Consider the following 19,737-nt stretch of genomic DNA (forward strand, 5'->3'; position numbering starts at 1 on the left):
ACCACAGCTTTAATACTAACCTTTTTGAGTAGGATGATATATACAAAATCCTCAGAAAGTAGCTCCCAACATCTGAACATATCTAATTTTATCCATTTCATGCTTCCATTTGGAAAATGGCACTCCAGCCTGTTGTGTTGGCCTTTTCTTTTTTGAAAAAAAAATGAATCGTTTTAATTTCTAAGAGTTTTGGTGTTCGGGTTTTAAATTTAAATAACTAGATTGAGGATCTAAGTGACAATCGAGAAAATTATCTTCAGAAAACTCAAGTTTCCTGTTAATTTCTTTTCCTGACAGGTAAGAGTGCTTTCAGTCCAGTTTTCATATGGAGAGATTAAATTTCTTTGTAAACTAGTTTTAAACAAATCATTCATTTAACTAATATACTCACAAGAAGAAATCAACGGTGCCTTTTGAATCTATCTGCTTTCAAATGAAATTTATATTACAAATAAAAAATAATCTACCCCCCTACGATAGATTGCTAACCTGCCAATGGGAAGTATGCAAGTCATCCTTCGAAATCTGTCGAGTCACTTGAATATTTATTCTTCAATAAATAATTGGTGAACGTCTATGGCATGCATGGTCGAGACATTCAGGAGGAGCTTCTGAAGGGCATTTAACAACCTTGGAGTTACAGTTGCTGGTTGTTTTACATGCATGGGAATCCTTTTGTTGCTTTCACTGTAAATCTAGGGATACATTGACACGCATGGTTGAGACATTCAAGATGAGCTGCTGCACTCTGGAGCACAGCAAATAACACTTGGGGCATGCAGTCCTTGGTTGTTTTACGTGAGAGTTTAATTACTTGCTGCTTTTACACTTAAAGTGCGAATCAACTGCAAAATGCAAACATATATCATGTAATTAAATAGCTGTTTGGTTTCCTTGTAGCAAACAACAATTCACGATTTATTATAAGAGAGAAATAGAGAGACTAAAGAGATGCTACGAGCAAGAGCAAGAGCAAGAGCAATTCTTTGTCTTCTAGTGATCTGTTGCTGGAAACGAGTGAGGATGACTATTATCGTTTTTGTTTTTCTAATGTAACCTACTTTAACCAGTATTTATAGACCAGCAGGCAAGTGAGAAGACATTTATGGAATATGATGAAGTACCCCGAAAAGGTAAAAATAAATGGAATATGAAATTAGCTCCAAGGAAGATATCTTTTCGTTTTTTATTACATGAATGGCATCCAAACCGTACAAATTCTAGCGAATTTATATTTTGGTATCGGTTCAGATTTTAAAAAATTCAACTTAGAATTAATCTAGCCGAACTCTTCATTTTCATTCATTTTCATCCAACTAGTCGACCGGTTACAATAAGTAAATCGGTCGACCGGTTGATTAGGATTTCCAAAATCCTTAATATGCTAATGTTTAAAATTATAAATTTCTAAAATAAATTTTTTGTTCTTCAACAAATTCATAATCCAACTAACACCCTAATATATCAATTTAAACTCCTAAATTATTTAATTATCAAAATCATAATAAAACCCTAATCTCCTCTCTAATTTTTTTCCATAAACAAATCATAATAGAAAATAACAATAAAAAAACACTTTTTTATTTCTTCAACCTTTATGTTTTTTAAGGAGTAGATCACGACAAAGACGAAAAGAGAGAGAGAGAGGAACATAAATTTCCCTTGCAATCTTTTTTTTAAATGAATAGTTTATACCTGGAATTTGGGTCTTATAGCTGTGGATATTCCAATTGCTGTAGGTTGAATTTTAGATGCCCTTTAGAGTCTGAGGCCACAGGCCAATACGTATTGAGAAGTATAGCTGCTCATCTTGTATTAGTCCTTGGCATTACCTACGAATGACAATACTGGCCAAATTCAATGTTTGTTGTGTAATGTTTATTCACACATAGTATAATTTTCTGCTTTTCTGCAGCCATTGAAAATTTAAACATTCATCAACATGATTTTCTGCAGCCTTCTCAGAAGAAAATTTCAAAATTTATTTATTTTAAGCACCTAATCAACATACTAAAGGGAAAATTTCAAGAATGAAAATACTCAAGTCTACATGTGCTTGAAACCGCAATAAAATTGCTTTGACACACGATCACAAAAAACATTGAAGCCTAGTTAGCAGAACGCTTGGGATCCTTGGTGCTGCACTTCACTTGAACTGCTAGTGTCTTGCTGATACCTGGACAATCATCTTTCTTGCCAGCAAAAAGTCCCTTGTCAATAGGGATATCACAGCTAGTTTTTCCCAAGCAATGCTGCTCAGATTCAAGTAGAAATCTCATTAGTCTCTTACCAGTTAGCTATATATAGCCCTGACAGATGATATAATTTTTTTTTAAAAAAATAATTAAAGAATTACCTCTTCAACAACTTGTTTGGAGACCAGTGAATGACAAGTTCCAACAGCATAGTCTCCACAGGTACCCAAAGGATCACCAAAGCTTGCAAACTGCACGGCGATAATCTTCTTCTGGTTTGGACACTTTAAGTGAGCTGCTGGTTTTGCATTATCCACAACAGGTGTGAATTTGTTATTCTTCCTTTCCCATGATTTCACACTTGGTGGATGATATTCAGTCACGTAGCTACAGATAGTATCTCTATTGACAGTTAAGATCTCAATCTTTTCAGGGTTTGCTTCTTCCTCCTCGAATATAACCATCAGGTTGTCTGTTGGTTTTAAGTAAGATCTTGGGATGTGGTACCTGATTTTACAAGCAAAGATTGATAATCTAGTCCTTTTCTTTCTTTCTTTTTTTTATTTGAAGAATTTTTGCTTTGGATAATTAAGAAACATTGATTTACTTACTCTGATTGAGTAGGTTCTCCGAGAGGGGAGACGTAAGTCATCCAGTATCGACCAATGCTCTTACCATTGATCCAAATCATACCCTTGTTCATGCCAGTCATCCGGACAGCAACAGGGGATTTTCCTTCAGGAGCATCAAAGTGAGTCTGCAACAAGAAAATATGATGCCTATTTGAAAGCCAAGAAACCAGTTCGTTTCCAAGTGATACCTGAGACGTTAAATTTAAAGATTGATCGCTAGGACGCATGATATCCCAACATTACCTTGTACCATGTAACAGGAGGTCCTGCCTTCTGGACTTTTGTCCATGTTACCTTTCCCCCACCTTCCTTTGTGAACAATTTAGCCGTCTCTCCTGACAAGCCAACCTGCAAGTTGGGATCATGCAATCCACATTAGCCCTAATTTGCTATCATTGTGATGTTATTCTTTGATGAACTTGATTGAGTATTCCCTATTTATACAAGGCCCATCCATACCTGATGTCCCCAGCCATTGGATGTCAGATCAAGCGTTCCAGTGTTCAAACCTAGGATTGATACACCGCGAGGTCCAGCATACCTATGCTCCATGTAGGCTCCGCTATCCTTCATTGACAAGGAGAAACTCGCGTCAGTTTCAACTCTAAAATTCATTTCCAAATTCTAAACATCTGTTAGTTACGATAGCTACTTACTGGGAGTCCAACTAGAGTTCCTAAGAGTGTAACAAAATTAATCCCAGGCTTCAAATCCACAGAATGCTGGAGGACAAAGCTCTTCTCAATTTGGCTCCCATGCGCAGAACCTGAAAACATTAACCACAGTTACCTCAAGAAAATCTTGTTACTAAAGCATGCTCAAAATTATAATAATTATGATGTGTTTGTGATAATTACCTATGAATTCCCCATTTACAAAAGCAACCATCGCATGGCCAAGACTTGCAACTCTTAAGACTGGATTAATACGTTTACGCTCGTTCATATCACGGCGATCCACATTTATGCTGGAATTAGAATTTACAGAAACACGTCAGGTTTTGGTTTCAGTAGAATCACTAGGTAACTCCTGTTAGCATTCATCTATTTGCTGATGGAGAGGCTAAAAATAAGCTTATATACTCACGTTGTGGTGAACCAGACGTAGTCAGTTTTATCTTTAGTTAAGTTATAAAGCTCTTTTGGCAAGCTGGAATCTACTTGAAGCTGAGCTGGAATTGTTTCTGAGTACATATTCCATTCCAGTTTGTTTGTTTTTCTTGATTTCACAAAGTTTCTTGAATTATGTTGTGACACAACCTGTTTGACATGAAAGAATAAGAAGGAATTATTTAGCGGCTGTCAATCTGTTTTAGGGGCCCCTCCTGTAGTTAGTTTTAAGCAATTATCAATGGAGACATGTAAGAGATTAGGAATTACCGTCATGGTATTATAAACGACAGTCTTGCAATCTGGGAGGATGCTAATGGAACGAGCAGGCAGGTAATACTCCTGACCCCTGAATTTAACAGTTTCTGCTTCTTTTGAGTTGTTGCTGGCCAAGAAAGCGGCGCAAACCTTTGTTCCTGGTTGCTCATAGAATCTAGCCTGTAAAGTAAGACAGATTAAGGAACTATATTCATTTATTTTTGGAGCTGAACCATCTTATTTCTTACGTGGTTGCAAGGGGAACTCTGGAATGGAGTTAAAATCTCTCGTAGATGCTTAGTAGCTTACCTCTACATCAGCAGACAACTTTTGAACATTGGGGTTTCCCCATAGAAGAGCCTTCTTGCATAGATTTAGAGCCCTATGCAGGTCCTTGAGGTGACCCCATTTTGGTTCCCTCTGCAAACCTGCAAGACATGGAATGAAAGGCCTATTAGTTATTTGAAGGATCTTCGCTTCTGGCTGCATCATAGATTTAAAGATGTTAAACCTTACCATATTCATCAAGAGGAGCTTCATCGTAGTAACGGGTTGTTACAAATGAGGCAGCAGTTCTATCAAAGTTTGTCCCACCATGATACTGCAAACACAGTAATTAAAATGTTTCACAGAAGAAAATTTCTCTTGTTGGAAGAAGTTACAGAGATTTCACCATTCTCCTTACCATGTAGTAGTTAACTAGACTACCATTCTTTGAAAACCAGCGAGCAACAGAAAATGCAGTATCTTCTGCTGATCTTTGGGATGGGGGGTCTCCAAAAACTCTAAACCTGTTAGCATTCATTGGAATTCTGTTAGCATCATAGCTTCATTTGCTTCTCTATCTTGTTCTTTCAATTTTTTTTTCCTTTTTTCATATCTAGGCTTTACAGATTGTTTTGTATGGAACATTAATGCTTCTGAATGATTCAGTGCTAATCTTCAAGGTCTATACTCACTGGGCAGTCCAGTTCTCGGTCCATAGAGATGGCTTGTTGGGTTTATTGGGGCCTGTGAATGTATCTCCGCAGTGCCTTCCGTTGCATGTATTGATCTGCACAATAAGGCATTAGTGTTTCATTATAATTTGAAGATCAGTCCTCTTGGACTAGGAATTTTGATTCATGGAAAACCTTGTTAGCTTACCACTGGACCAGGAGCATCCTTCTGCTTGCACATGACCCATGGGACTCCAGTGTTCAGCCCCAAAGCCATATTTCCTGCCCACTGAATATAGCTAACTCCCAAGTTTTTATATGCAAGCTGGACAGTGTTGTACTCATTCTCAATCTGCATTACAATATAAAAAAAATATACAAAAAAATTGGATGAGAGGTTCAATGGTAAAAATAAAAGATATGGAGGTTGTGATTATTAGAGTGGAATCAAACCTGAGACAAGATAATGGGGCCTCCTTGTGATGCAAACAACTTCTCTTCTTTCATCATGTCGATGATTTTCGTAACGAATTTCTCCATATGATGCTGCAAAATTTGAAACTATTTGTCAAATAATCTGGTTAATTATTTCAGAAACTTCTTTTTATGCAATGGGGCGATGCTAGTACCTTGAAGGGTGCGTTGTCGGAACGGAATATGATGTCTGGAATCTCTCTCAACCAATATGGAAGTCCTCTAAGAGATCACATTGAAAACAATGTGTAAGAGAGATACAGATAAACTGATGTAGCAAAATAAAATATGAAATGATCACAAGAAAGAAGACACGGAGCTGAATCATACCCATGGTTCCATTCAGCCTGGATGAATGGTCCAAGCCTGAGGGTTGCAAACATACCATTCTCCCCAATAGTCTTGATGAACTTCACCAAGTCATATGGTCCTTCAAAGTTAAACTACAATAACAAACATAAATCAAAATTAGCCCAACAAATGCTAACTGCAGACAGAAAAACAGTCGGTCAAGATATTGATCACAAGACTGGTCTCTTACCTTGCCTTGCTCCGGCTCGTGAATGTTCCAAAAGACATAAGTTTGGATCACATTCAAACCTCCACGCTTAGCCTTCAGGATTAATTCTGGCCACATCTGAAGCCAGATTCAACACAACAGATTAGTCCTATCCTTTTAAGATGAAAAAATTGTATAATAATCTCAATAGTAAAGAACATTATTATTACATCAGGAGTACTGCGAGGATAGTGAATGGAGCCAGAGAAGAGAAGCTCTCTTTTGCCATTGATGATCAAGGACCTTTCATCATAAGTCACACCTACTTGCTTACCCCCATGAGCAACGACTGAAGAAACCAACAAGGAAAGAAGTGTAGCAATTAAAAAAACATGGTTTTTTCCTGCCATGTTTACCTCTCTTATATAACCAAAACTCAAAGAAATAAAAGAAGGAAGCTGTGTTGTTTTTTCCTGCAGGGAAGAGCCAACATTTGGGTATACGCTCCTCTCCGGTTTACGAAGAAGGAGGTACCCAGCAGCTGGAAATGCAGGTATTTGATGATGCCAATGGTATAGAGAGAAACGAAAGGTTAAAAGATGGTCACAGAGGAAAATTCGGACAAAGGCATGTTTTATAGGTTGCTGTTTTAAAGTAATGGTCGTGACCGTCTTATGTTGAGAGTTTCATGTTAGTGTCTGCAATTTTTTTGATGGTTTGTTTGAATTGGTCAGTGACACCTCATGGCTCATGCAATTTCGAAGGTGAAGGTTTGACTCCTAAGAGCCTGTTTGGTATTGTGGTTGCTGTTGTGGTTGTGGTTTGAAAAAAGTTGTTTTATAAAAAGTACTTTTAGTTGAGGTTGGTTTGAAAAAATAGATGTTTGGTTAAAACTGTGGTTGAAATTGAGGTTGAAGAAAAAGTAGTTTAATGTGTTTGGTTAAAAAAATGCTTTTCAAATTGAGGTTATAAAATAATTAAAAATATTTTTAATTTAAATATTGTAGATTTAACTACTATTATTACATCATGAAATAAATAATATTGATATCAAATATTTTTTATTATTCCATTAAACTATATGCAATGTCATCACATACGAAATATATCCAACAATAACTATATTTTTCATGGTTTCTTAAGCACGCAACAACAAAAACTGCATTTTTTGTTACGTCATCAAGCGATCTCCTTCTAATTTTTTGAATAAAACACAATTAAAATAACTGAACTTTTTTTAACTGGGTCGGACCCGGCAAGAACATAATTGGAATTGCGATCAAATTCCACAAATGCTACGTCATCATGCGATATCTTTCTAATTTATATAGTGTTATTAAATAATATTAAATACTAGTTTTTCGAGTAAAACTTAATTTTTTAAAAAATATTTTACAATTTCATTACGTACAAAATTCATTCGATAAAAACTACAGTTTTCATGATTTTTTAAGCATGCAATAAAATTAGTTAAAATATTATCATAAATAAAATTGAGATTACAGTACGAGTAAATTTAATTCACCTTAAACTAATTTTTTAAAAAAATAAAAAAAAATATTGTTCATGTTCACGTAAATAGTACGAGTAAAATCACTTAACTGCACTAGTTTTTTTTTTAAAAAAAACTAAATGTTTCCTGGTTTTTCGAAATAATAATAAAAAGAAAAAACTTAACTTTTCCTGGTTTGTCAAAATAATAATTAAAGGAAAAACTAAACTTTTCCTGGTTTGTCAAAATAATAATTAAAAAAAAAACTAAACTTTTCCTGATTTTTCAAAATAATAATTAAAAAAAAAACTAAACTTTTCTTCAAAATAATAATAATAAAAAAAACTAAACTTTTCCTGATTTTTCAAAAAAAAAAAATGATTTAAGTTTAAGTGTACAGTGCGAGTGAATTAATTCACTCGCACTGTACAGTGGAGCATGGCTCCACTGTTACAGTGGAGCCATGCTCCACTGTTTCAGCTTCTTGCCTCAGGAGAAGCAGCCAAATGCTGCTTCTCCAAAACCTGCGATTTCATTTTCATTTGTAGTGGGTCCTACCAGTGAAAAGCAGTTTTTTCCTTTTACCAAACGATATTATGTGTGGCTGCGGGTGAACCTCACCCGCAGCCACACTCCCAAACGGCCACTAAATTTATGACACATTAAAAAATCATGTTTCACGAGTTTTTATTTACAAATATATTAAAATAATTTTTATATTTTTTTCCCGACATTAACGTACCAAAATAATAAAAAAAGAAATAAAAATAATAATTTCAACTAAAAAAAATTAATTTTTTTTTAAAATCACGTTGAAGCACTGTTAAATACACTCTTTATAACATTCAGCACACTCAAATGTGAATTAAGTACAAAGGAAAAATAATATTGGGTTAAATGAGGTGAAATTATTCAATATAAACTATTTTTAATATAATTATTATCCTAGCTTGGCATCACAAGTTAATCCAAAATTTGGACTTAATTAAAATATTTTATTTTATGATGATAATTCTCCATGTGATTATTTTAGATTTAAATAAAAAGCCTTTTTTTTTCATTTTTCACGTACAAATATGAATTTTATTGAAACAAAAGAATGATATATATCAATTTCATGTTTTGACCACTTAAATGGGTTTTGACTCCTTGATTTTATTAATCTCTTATTTAGCATGTCATGGAGTTACTTGAATAAAAATACATAAATTGATATAAAAAAGAGAAAAACCTTTTTTTTTTAATCCCAATTTAGGGCCATTAGACAAGAAAGCAAAAACGGCACCGGATTTTCATTTTTGTTTTCACTTCCTTTCCCTCCCAAAAATAAACTTTCCCTCCCACAAAAATTAGAGAAACAAAACCACCAAAAATCACTCTAGACAAGAGAAAATCAACAATAATGTCAAGTAGTCACCAAGAAGATCTTGACCTTCTCCTCTCTCTTCAAGACAGAGTTCTTGAAACCCCTCCTGGTTCCCCTTCAAATCACCATTCCCTTTCACCAGGTACTATATGTTTTTTGGATTCGTTTGGTGCTGTTTAAATTCATTTTTAGAAGCAGTGAAAGTTTCAATCATTTTTAATAACCTGTAAGAAAGATTGAAGCTTTCGCTTCTTCGTTGCTTGTTATGTTGATCTTCATTGTGGGTTTCTCTTAGTTTAGCCTAATTTACGGGATTTCTATATTTTTGTGTGTATATAGTGGGTAGTATTAATGTGTATTGCTAAACTTCAGTTTTAACAAATAAAGTTTATTTTTTTTAAAAGGGCCGTTGATTTTGGCTTTGTTTGGTAGAATTTTAATGTGGGCATCTCTTTTTTTTCTTTCTACATTTGCAGATTTTTGTGTGTACTGGTCTGTCATTGTTTGTTGGGCTAATAGGTTTTTTAAATTCTCTAATGGGGTGGTTACTTTCTGATAAAAATCAATCAGGGTGTTTTAGTTTTGACCTTGTTTGCTAAATTTTGCCTCGTATATCTCTCATTTTGCTTATGGGGCTGGTAATGGTTGTTTGATAGTGTTATATTTTTGGAGAACTTATTGTGGGTTATCTATTGATTTGTCTTGATTGTGAAGGGTATTTATCGGATGATGGATCACCAAGGCGAAAAGGGCAGGCTGATTTGTCAGTGTTTAGAGATGCTGTTCAAGATTGTCTTGATTATGAGCCAAAACCAGTGGTGAAAGCTGGAAAAAAATTGAATGTTTTGAAAAACTCCACTGAGGCTAATGTGGAGAAGTATTCAGGTTTAAGAATAAGGTAGCTTTATCCAACTATAAATAAATGCATTTAAATGATAATTAACACTTAGTTTACCGTCTGAGATACTAATGCTATTAAATTTGTTACCCAAATGTGCCTTCTATAAACAATTTGGGTGGTTAAAGTTGACTGTTTATTAATCTATTCGTGTTATGAGATAAGTTTAATTATTTAATTATATAGTTTATACCATTCCCTTGCCAGAGAGAAGAGTTGACACTAATGGACTTATATTCCTTTCAAAGTGACCAAATGGAAGCTAAAATTGAGTTGAGAAAACCTTAGAAGTTGGCTAATTATGTTTTATGTTCAATGTATTAATTTCTGTTTCAGGAATCAATCGGTCACTGCTGTGGAGCTCAGCGAGCGTTTCTCAGAAATTCGCTTTGTTCGGTTACCAACTATTAAGTAATTTTATTGTACCTCAAATCATTATGTGTGTGAGTGTGTGTGTTAAACAGTTGTGATTTTTGAAGCCATTTACTTCGTTACAGTGAATCTGTTGAATGGATTAATTGGATTTCGAATTGCATCATGGCTTATGATTTCTATTATATGGTTTTGTAGAAATTTATTGATGGGAGACACTCTCATGGGATGTTGGGCAACTGTTGGAGTGTTGATTGAGAAGGGAAGTCCAAAGACTAGTTCTGTTGGGAAGAGCTATTGCATATGGAAATTTGGTTCTTTGGACGAAAGCAGTATATCTGTTTTCCTGTTTGGCGATGCTTATCAGCAGAACTGTAAAGAGCAAGCCGGGACAGTTTTTGCACTGTTCAATTGCACTGTTCGCAAGGACAATGTGGTATCATCAGCTTTTCACATTCTTTTGATCCTGCGAGTTTACTTGTCTTTTTCCTAAAAGAAATAAAATCTTCCATTTTCTTACTTTGTAGGGAACTGGTTTTTCTTTGAGCGTGTTCTCTGCAAATCAAATATTGAAGATGGGTACTTCAATTGATTATGGAGTTTGCAAGGGAAAAAGGAAGGATGGATTGCCTTGTACACTAGTCATAAATAAGTATGTTTCAGCATCTTTAAAATCATGTCACTTTCTATAGCAATATGAAATTTCATACAAGTTATCTCTGCCTGAATTCTACAAGTACTATACAACTTTCCTGAACAACAGTCAAGAAAGTTTTTTCTGCAATCCCAGTCAAGTTTGATATGGTCCTTTGTCTTATATAGCAGCACTTAGTTTCATATTGAGAATTGTAAGGTTTCATGTTCTTGTATCAAAGTTTCTATGTAAAAATGCATGCAATTCTGATTCTTGATAGTCTGACTCTGGTCACTTTGCTGTTTCAGACGTCAAGGGATGTATTGCAGGTATCATAACTCTGTAAGTATGACTCTCCAGTGCTGCTATCTATTTTGATCAACATGTCTTTAGAATGGACGTGCTTATACCTGTTTTGCTGCTACAGAAAACATCAGAGAGGTTTTCCACAGTGCGAACTGAGCTTAAGGGAGGGTATGTGATCAACGCTTGGAATCGTCTGACAATTTGTAGCTTCTACTGTTTTAACATTTGCATAATCCAACGAAACTTGTCTGCAACCTTTGTTTTAAATTTGACTTCTCTTCACTCCCATAAAAAAAGAGGTTTTTATCACAAGTTGTAATTTTCGTTTGTCAGGAACTTGAAAACAGCCTTCAGGGATCCTCTCAAGTCACGAGGCATTTACTTGGTCGACCCTCTAGCAGACAAAACATTATTAAAAAAGCCCACACAGCCAGTGAAATTATTGTCTGTGGAGGCACTCAAAAGAGCATTGAGGTTTGTCATAGATTGCATGCTTAATGCTCATTATCTGTGTTAAAACTGCGACCTTTTTAATTGCTGTTAATTCGTTCATTATTGTACTTGAACAACAGCAATGCAGATAAAGTGACAACAAATTCACACTCACAGGGGATAAGGTTCCTCAATGAAATCACAGGTTTAAGATCATTGGCCTTACCTGCTGATGTTGATTTTATATCATCGCCTGAATTCTCATTATTTGGTATTTGCAGGAAAACTGAGCTCAAAAAATTCAGATAAAGTATCTGCCACGCAAAACAGACAAGTAAATAGTTCAGAGAAAAGGTGAATAATTTATTTGATGCCATCGATCACACATTTCTGATCTTTGCACTTGAGTCTGCCTTTCTATGCCATTGAACATTCATCCGTCATTCTTCAGGAAATCATCTACCAAGAAATTGGATCCATCTACGGTCACAAAAAACCAACCAGATTTAAAAAGAAAGAAAACCGTGCAGGGGCAAGCTTCAGTAGACAAAGTCAAGCAGGGGACAACAAAGATGATTGAATTAGATATATTTGATTCAGACGAAGAACCATGAGTCTTGCATTTCTGCTCACTGTGGAACACCTTTTCTACTTCACGGGGAAAATTACATCTCACATTATAATTTAGATTTTATGCTTGAGAGCCACGGGTATTTTGAAATACATTGTTGGAGGTGCAACCTTGGTGGTCCGGCTTCTGGACTTCAGAAGGAGCAATCTATTATCTGGAAGAGTTGAAGGTAAAAGTCACGGCTTGCTGCTTTGAAGCAGTGAGGTAAATGAGCAAGCAGAGTTTGGAACCTTTTGGCTCTATAATGTGATAAAATCTTGGAAGATTATTTTTGCTGTGAGTGTCCATGTTGTATGAAAAATACAAGTTGATGTTGCTTGTTTATCATTTCAGTTTCTGCCCTAGCAATTAGCACACAGAGTTGAAAGCATCGATCATGGCAATGCAGTTCTTTATAACAGCATTCATTCGACCATTATCAAGCAAGCAGATATTATTTGTCTTTGGGAGGTTAAGCGGATATTTACCACATAATTGTTCGGTTTGAACATAGATCATATCAGCTGTTGGTTTTTTAAATTATTTATTTAAAAATATATTAAAATAATATTTTTAATTTTAGTGTATTAAATTAACATAAAAATAAAATAAAAAAAGTACCGTCTAAACAAACAGCATCTAAGCAAGTTGTTTTACCAATGAAGTCATTGCCCACTACTATCTACTTTCAGTTTGAAAAAGAAGCATCAATGCATCATGATTTTATTCCATTGTTGTGATCAGCAAGAAATTGGTGTGGAGATGATACAGAGGGATCGTGGCATTTCAGGATAGGATGTTGAATCGAGAGAGGAACTCGAGGAGAGGGTTGGCCATTCGCGCACATGGTCTTGCTGCTAGCCGCCCCATGTGTTGTACTAATTTTTGGCATTAATTAGTACATTTGGTTTGCCTGATAAGGAGTTTATTGCTGGGATAATTGAGATGAGGACATTTCTACTGCCTATAAACTTAAAAACTACAGCTACTGAGGAGTAATCAGAACCTATGTTTGAGCTGCAGAACTTTAGCAGGTCAAGGTCTAGCTAACATCGGTATCTTTTTGGGCAAATAATACAATAATACTCAGGTCTGGACAAGATTGTTAGGTCATGATGATAAATCATGACTCATGAAAGCAACATTGCATGGAAACAGATAGATTGATTGGCAAGGTGAGTTGGTGCTTGCATGTGTAAGCCTAAGAAAATGAAGGACTCTTGCTCTGGAAAATGAAATTCTGAGTTGTTTTCCTCTTAGATGTTCATGGAATCGGTTCATCAATCACATGCCGGCCTGGTTTTTTCTATACATGCAAGCATACAAGTCAAAGGGCTTCCTCCTTTCGTACCGGTGCTGGCAAGGCTACATCAAATGGGACCTCAACACTTGCCAGATTCCAGCACAAAACTGCCGTTGACATGTCAAAGATGTAATGATACAAAACATACTATGATTAGGTGGGTCAATGGACCCTTAGCCAGTAACCACATTCAACAACTACAATTTTTTTCCATGGAGGTTAAGGTGGTTAGAGAGTTCTTGAGTGGGTTGGGTCAGGATATATACTCGAACAACGTAGGACAAACGCTGCTAGCCAATCAAGGTTGCAGGCTCAACCATGTCTAGTTTCAGCTCGTGAGTGGCTTCCCCCATTTCTGTGACACCCTGTTGGCCCCCTTAAATGCCATGAACTCTTTTTGGGGGGTTGTTTAAGAGTTTCAAATTAATTTTTACTTAAAAATATATTAAAATTATTTTTTTATATTTTAAAAATAATTTTTAACACCAGTATATCAAAACTACCTTAAAACAATTAAACTATTTTACTAAATATTGCCGCAGGATGGTGTCATCAACCTATCAAAGTGTCAAAAATTGCTTCAAATTGAAGGCAATCTTACCAATCAACCTACCTCTGGAAGTAACATCGGCAAAGTCTAGCAATTCTTTCATGGTGTGATGGCCATGTAGTATTTCTGCACCACCAGAACTAGATCTACGGTTTTTTTTGGTATATTTGGAGACATACCAAAATTAAAAAATAAAAAATAAAATCATAAAGAAATACATTATCGTCCCACCACAGTAACAGGTTATAGCTAGAAACTCAGCATACCAAACATGCTGAGAAAGGAAGTTTGTACGTGCTTACATGATACGCACAGCATGATTTGTTTTTTAGGTATGCGATACTCTAGACTACGTGATAATTGAGTTTTTTTTTTTTTAAAAAAAAATTGTTTTTCTTTAAATGCATTCCAGGCTTAATTTTGACTTCCATGTAACCTGCTTGATACTCCAGACATGCTTTTAAAAAGGAGCATTTATTGACCTGTACAAGATTTAACTGAGAAAATTGAAACTTTACGGGAGACAGGGTAATCGGCCACAAACTAATTAAAAAAATATTATTTTAATATATTTTTAAATATAAATTATTTTAAAAAGTAATATTTATTACGTTACTATGTGCCCTTGAAGTTGGCAATTTGAAAATTTGAAAGAGACGAAAACTCTATTAATATTTTATGACTCTTGTCTCAATTTATTAAAAACAAAAGGTCAACCTTTTACTGTTTATATGCATCATGCATGAACACATCAAGAAAATAATAATAATAAAAGTAGAAATCAAATTAATCTCGGTTGAATTTTTAATATATATATTTTAAAAATAATAAAACAACATTGTTTAAATAAAATAATTTACTCGAAATTAACATCACAATTCCTGATTTTTCAAATGAGACATTACACAAATCTGACAACAATATTCAAAAAACTAAATTTAGAATAAAACCAAAAACACTTTATGATTCACATGCATGTTGCCTCGTTTATTTTATCATTACTCACTCACGGATTGTCCACAAAACAAGACATAAAAAAAAAACAGGGAAAAGGACTAAAAATATGTAAGGTGTTTGAATTATAACTAAGATTGTAATCTTATGGAAATCTTAAAAAATTAAATATAGCAAGTGACAGGTGTTGGTGGATAGGAGTAGAAGTATAGGGACATGAAATATAGGTATATGGTATAGCTGGCAAGAGCTGTCTGTTCTCTCTTTCTCTACTCTAGGCCCAGCTCCCTAAATTTTCTTTCTTGTTTTGCTTGCTTGGTTTCTACATTTCTTCATTTTTTTCTTGTGCTCCTAACTAAAGAGACTTGCATCAATCTCTTACAGTTTCTATATGTAAGTTCAAGAATTGACCATTAGGGTTTTGTAATTGGAAGAAAGAAAGAAAGAAAGAAAATGAGCGCTTCAAGATTCATAAAGTGTGTCACTGTTGGTGATGGTGCTGTTGGCAAGACTTGCATGCTTATTTCCTACACTAGCAACACTTTCCCTACGGTAAGTAAAGTTACAACCTTTTACTTTCTTTTATCTTTTAGTTTCTTTCTGTTTGGTTCTTAAGAAAAGAAAATGTGGGAAAGTAGAGATTATGTTTGTCAAGTCAACTGCGGTTGATCAAAGTAATCAGCTTTAGTTGATGGGGGTGTTGGTTTTTTGGTTTGAAACCTTCATTTGGATTGTAATGGTTAGTTCTATGTTTTGGTTTGCTGTTTTTTCCCTGGAAAATGTCCGAAACTGGAAGATGTGGGGTTGATGAAAGTAATTGGTTTTAGTTGATGGGGTGCTGCTTTTTTTGGTTCAAAACCTAAAATTGGAGTCCAAAGGTTTTATCTTTTTTTTTTTCCCTGTTTGTTTCCCTCGAAAATGCGGGAAATTTAAAGAGTATTGCAGATTGAAAAATTATCACGTCAAGCCAATCTATCATGAGTTTTAAGTAATTGAGTAAGTCAAGACTTTTTTTTTTTTTCCTTTGTCTGAACAACTTCCGGATTGAAAGGTCATGCTTAAGGTTCTTCGGTATTATGTTTCTCTTTTAAAAGCCCGGAACATGGAAGGTACTTGTGAAGTCAACCGGGGTTGATAAAACTAATTGGTTTTAGCTGATGGAGTGTTGCTTCTTGGCGAAAACCTTTAATTGGGGTATCAAGTTTAGGTCTTTTTCTGGTTCCTGTTTGTTCCCTGGAAAGTTTTAGAAACGTATAGATAATTCTAGATTGAAATTTGTCAAGTCAACGAAGTCCTGTTTTTTAAGTAATTGGAGCTATCAAGATTTTTTTTCCTTTGCTTAGAAACTTCTGGAGTGGAAGGTCAAGGTTCAGGGTTTTTGGCATCTGATTAGGTTTTTGTAACCCGAGAACGTGGAAACTGGGAGGAAATCGAACATTTTCTTTTAGTCTGTTTATGGTAAATTTGGCATTTTGTAGGGACTGATAGGGAGAACCAGTCAACTGACCATGCCAATTACAGGCTAATCAAAGTGTTAACTTGGGAGTTCTGTTAGGTTGGTTACAGAATATGGGAACAAAGTAAGATTTATATTTGTAATTTGTAATAGGTTAAACAACTGAAGTTAGCCTCACACAAGTTAATGGGTTAGACTAGGTGGGTTTTTTCTACTTGGAGACCACTAACCAGTTCTACTTTTGCGGTTATTTTTGGAGAGTCACTGTGTTTCATTGCAACATTCCTGAAAAGTGCTTGCTTTATTCTTTTGAGTTGAGCAGGACTAGAAGAAAAGAGTGTTTTCTGGATTCTCTCTTCGGTTTTGGTTTTCACAAAAATTGCAATGCTGCTTTTAACGAACTGAAATTTTCTGTTTTCAAAGATTGAATATTCCCTCACAAGCATAAGCTTTGGGAAAGCCCTGTTATATGATTGGTGTCATGGTGATTCAGCACTTTTGCCTTTCTTTTCCATGTAATTTTGATAATATTCAAATATGAAATAGGGAAAGAATGGTTTTAACATCAAGGTTTCTATTTGTTGTATTTTCTGTAAATGGGAAACAGGATTACGTGCCAACCGTGTTTGACAATTTCAGTGCGAATGTGGTTGTCGATGGGAGCACTGTCAATTTAGGGTTGTGGGATACTGCTGGTAAGTTTCAAATTCATAATTTTTCCCTTCCTGTCTTTGAATGTTTTTTGTAATCACTTCATGTGTTGACTTCATGGCACAGGCCAAGAAGATTACAATAGACTGAGGCCTTTGAGCTATAGGGGGGCAGATGTTTTCCTGCTTGCCTTCTCCCTCATTAGCAAGGCCAGCTATGAAAATGTTGCAAAGAAAGTAAGACCAGCATTTTCTTCACAAGATCTTGTTTTCGTTAAATGTTATAATTTCTGGTTATGTGTAACGTACTAATGAATTTTCTATTTTTTGTGTCTTTTATAGTGGATTCCTGAATTGAGGCATTATGCACCTGGTGTTCCAATTATTCTTGTCGGGACAAAGCTCGGTAAGTCCTACTCTCCTTAGTCTGTTTTTCTTTTGAGATGCCAATAATGCAGAAGTTTGGTATGTTGTGCAACTCTTTGCTAGGAGCCTAAGAGTAGCCTTTTTCTGCTATCTGGTTAATAGCTTTGAATCCTGAAGTTGGTTTTCAAGATCCCTTGTCTGTACATGGGTGTCATGTAATTCCCCTGCTCACTTAATTTTCTTTTGAGTGACATGATGTTTAAGTCAGTGAAGATGAGGCTTCTTGAAGCCATCTTGGGATAGTTGAGATGACACAATGTTATTCAAGAGTGCTTAATTGAATGTTTCTTTAAAGAGTGGCATGTATTAACAATCAAGCGCGTGCTTTTAAGGCCCATTTCAACTGAACTTTGGAGTATGGGGGAGGTATGTTGTATATTGGAAATGACCATTAAATTGGCTGAGATTGGGATTTAAATGTACCACGAGCACCCTTTACTTCACTGTAAGGGCTTACTGAGCATACTAGAAAATAGAATTACTTTGTGGTTTGATGACACTTTTGAAAGTTGAGGAGTCATGGCATATCTAGAAATTATGGCCAGGTGTTTTAAATGAAGATGCTTTTAGTCTGTATTCATTATTCAATTACCGGTGCCTAAAAACCCAGAGTATGGTAGCTCGCCTAGATTTTTGACATTTGTTTGCTCTCTCTTCTGGATTTGGGTTAAATGAACAGGATTAAGTGTCTCCAATTGAACTGATATCTGCCAAAAATGTGCTCAACAGTACCTTATTATTTCTGATTGAATTTCACAACCATGTGTTAGTTCAAGCTGTTGTTGGTCGTAAGTATACTCTTGCAATGATTAACTTGGAGATAATTAACTGACACAATACAAATGACACTGCTCTTTTCGTTGATTTTCAAATTATTTTTAGCTGTGTTGCCTCAGTGTAGAATGTCTTGTATCTTCTCTTAACTTGTGGACAAGCATTGAGTTTCATGACAATTAAATTTGCTTCCTGTAGATCTCCGAGATGATAAGCAATTCTTTATAGATCACCCAGGTGCGGTGCCCATTACCACAGCTCAGGTATTGCTGCCGCGTCACATCTTAACTATCATTTTGCCTTCACGTTGCCTTCTTGCTTCTATGGTGGATACTATCATGTCAGCCCATATAAAGTGAATAAAACATTTTATTTGATTTTCTTTTGAAAGGGAGAGGAACTGAGAAAGCTAATAGGGGCTCCTGTATACATTGAGTGCAGTTCAAAAACACAGCAGGTATGCAAATTAAGTTCTTGAAGTGAAATCATGAGAGAAGGTTGCTGCTTACCTCATTACTTGTTTCATCTGCTCTTTTCAAACACAGAATGTCAAAGCGGTCTTTGATGCAGCCATTAAGGCCGTCCTCCAGCCTCTGAAGCAGAAGAAGAAAAAGAAGAGACAGGCACAAAAGGCCTGCTCCATATTGTGACTCTGCAACAAAATTCTAGAGGAAAACATCACCAAAATTAGGCGCGCTGGTCTCATTTGCTATCTCTATTATCTCGAGGAACAGAAAGGATGTGGTCCGTAGTCAATACTGACAAAAATAGGGGGCACTTATAAGAGAATCAAATTATGTATTTGTTGCTTTGTGATTTGTATATTAACGGTTCACGCTGCTTTTTTAACTCACATTTATTTCTTTAGGGCTATCTACATATTGTAGACTAGACTAAGCAGAATTTCCTTGTGAAATACAAAGCCTTTTTCTCTTGTATCATGATCCGTGACCCGTTTTAGTGCACTTAGAGAATCTTAATATAGTTATCGTTTTGTGTTATTATATTCGAGTCTCATCGACATTTTAAAAGCTCCTATTCCTGCTGTATGTGTCTATTAAATGGTGTTAAACAGCGATTTCAATACCTCAGGTCAAAATCAGGTGAACAAGAAAGAAGGAATATGGTATCTGTTTTCCTCTTGAATGGATATTGTAAATCAAATTCTGTGGTTCCCTTTACACCCATCTGGTTCAAAGCTTTTCTCAAGCCAAGATATCATTTCGGAGAATCAGCAAGGCATCAGGATTGCAACATTTCACAGAATGAACACATCAAAATCACAAATTACCCTGAATCTTTCCTATTCTGTTACATCAAAGAGACATGAACTAACCATTTCTCCAGATGCTCAGACCAAGAAAAGTTTATTATTGCTTAAAACATTAATCTTTAAAATAATTCTGAGT

At 35.3% G+C, this 19,737-nt stretch overlaps 3 protein-coding genes across 3 annotated transcripts; 2 read left to right on the forward strand and 1 right to left on the reverse strand.

Moving 5' to 3' along the window:
• Positions 1–1,964: 1,964 nt before the first annotated feature.
• LOC7472119 (beta-galactosidase 13) lies at positions 1,965–6,740 on the reverse strand. The gene is made up of 19 exons (XM_002312927.4): positions 6,336–6,740; positions 6,148–6,243; positions 5,937–6,049; positions 5,762–5,828; positions 5,586–5,678; positions 5,341–5,484; positions 5,154–5,248; positions 4,880–4,985; positions 4,711–4,795; positions 4,504–4,622; positions 4,207–4,374; positions 3,914–4,086; positions 3,685–3,794; positions 3,484–3,593; positions 3,287–3,394; positions 3,071–3,175; positions 2,807–2,952; positions 2,357–2,702; positions 1,965–2,252 (listed from the first exon to the last, which is right to left on the reverse strand). The coding sequence occupies exons 1-19, from the start codon at positions 6,513–6,515 to the stop codon at positions 2,109–2,111; spliced, it is 2,508 nt and encodes an 835-aa protein (XP_002312963.3). The 5' UTR covers positions 6,516–6,740; the 3' UTR covers positions 1,965–2,108.
• A 2,166-nt stretch (positions 6,741–8,906) lies between these two features.
• Positions 8,907–12,639, forward strand: LOC7472118 (uncharacterized). The gene is made up of 11 exons (XM_002313674.4): positions 8,907–9,105; positions 9,678–9,861; positions 10,198–10,272; positions 10,432–10,669; positions 10,761–10,885; positions 11,176–11,209; positions 11,295–11,341; positions 11,507–11,647; positions 11,746–11,810; positions 11,887–11,959; positions 12,057–12,639. The coding sequence occupies exons 1-11, from the start codon at positions 9,000–9,002 to the stop codon at positions 12,217–12,219; spliced, it is 1,251 nt and encodes a 416-aa protein (XP_002313710.4). The 5' UTR covers positions 8,907–8,999; the 3' UTR covers positions 12,220–12,639.
• A 2,588-nt stretch (positions 12,640–15,227) lies between these two features.
• LOC7472117 (rac-like GTP-binding protein 5) lies at positions 15,228–19,332 on the forward strand. The gene is made up of 7 exons (XM_006379223.3): positions 15,228–15,574; positions 17,086–17,173; positions 17,256–17,365; positions 17,471–17,534; positions 18,527–18,591; positions 18,720–18,785; positions 18,874–19,332. The coding sequence occupies exons 1-7, from the start codon at positions 15,476–15,478 to the stop codon at positions 18,976–18,978; spliced, it is 597 nt and encodes a 198-aa protein (XP_006379285.1). The 5' UTR covers positions 15,228–15,475; the 3' UTR covers positions 18,979–19,332.
• The last annotated feature ends 405 nt before the right edge of the window (positions 19,333–19,737 follow it).

The sequence above is a fragment of the Populus trichocarpa genome, chromosome 9 (genome assembly GCF_000002775.5).
Source record: "Populus trichocarpa isolate Nisqually-1 chromosome 9, P.trichocarpa_v4.1, whole genome shotgun sequence".
NCBI lineage: Eukaryota > Viridiplantae > Streptophyta > Magnoliopsida > Malpighiales > Salicaceae > Populus > Populus trichocarpa.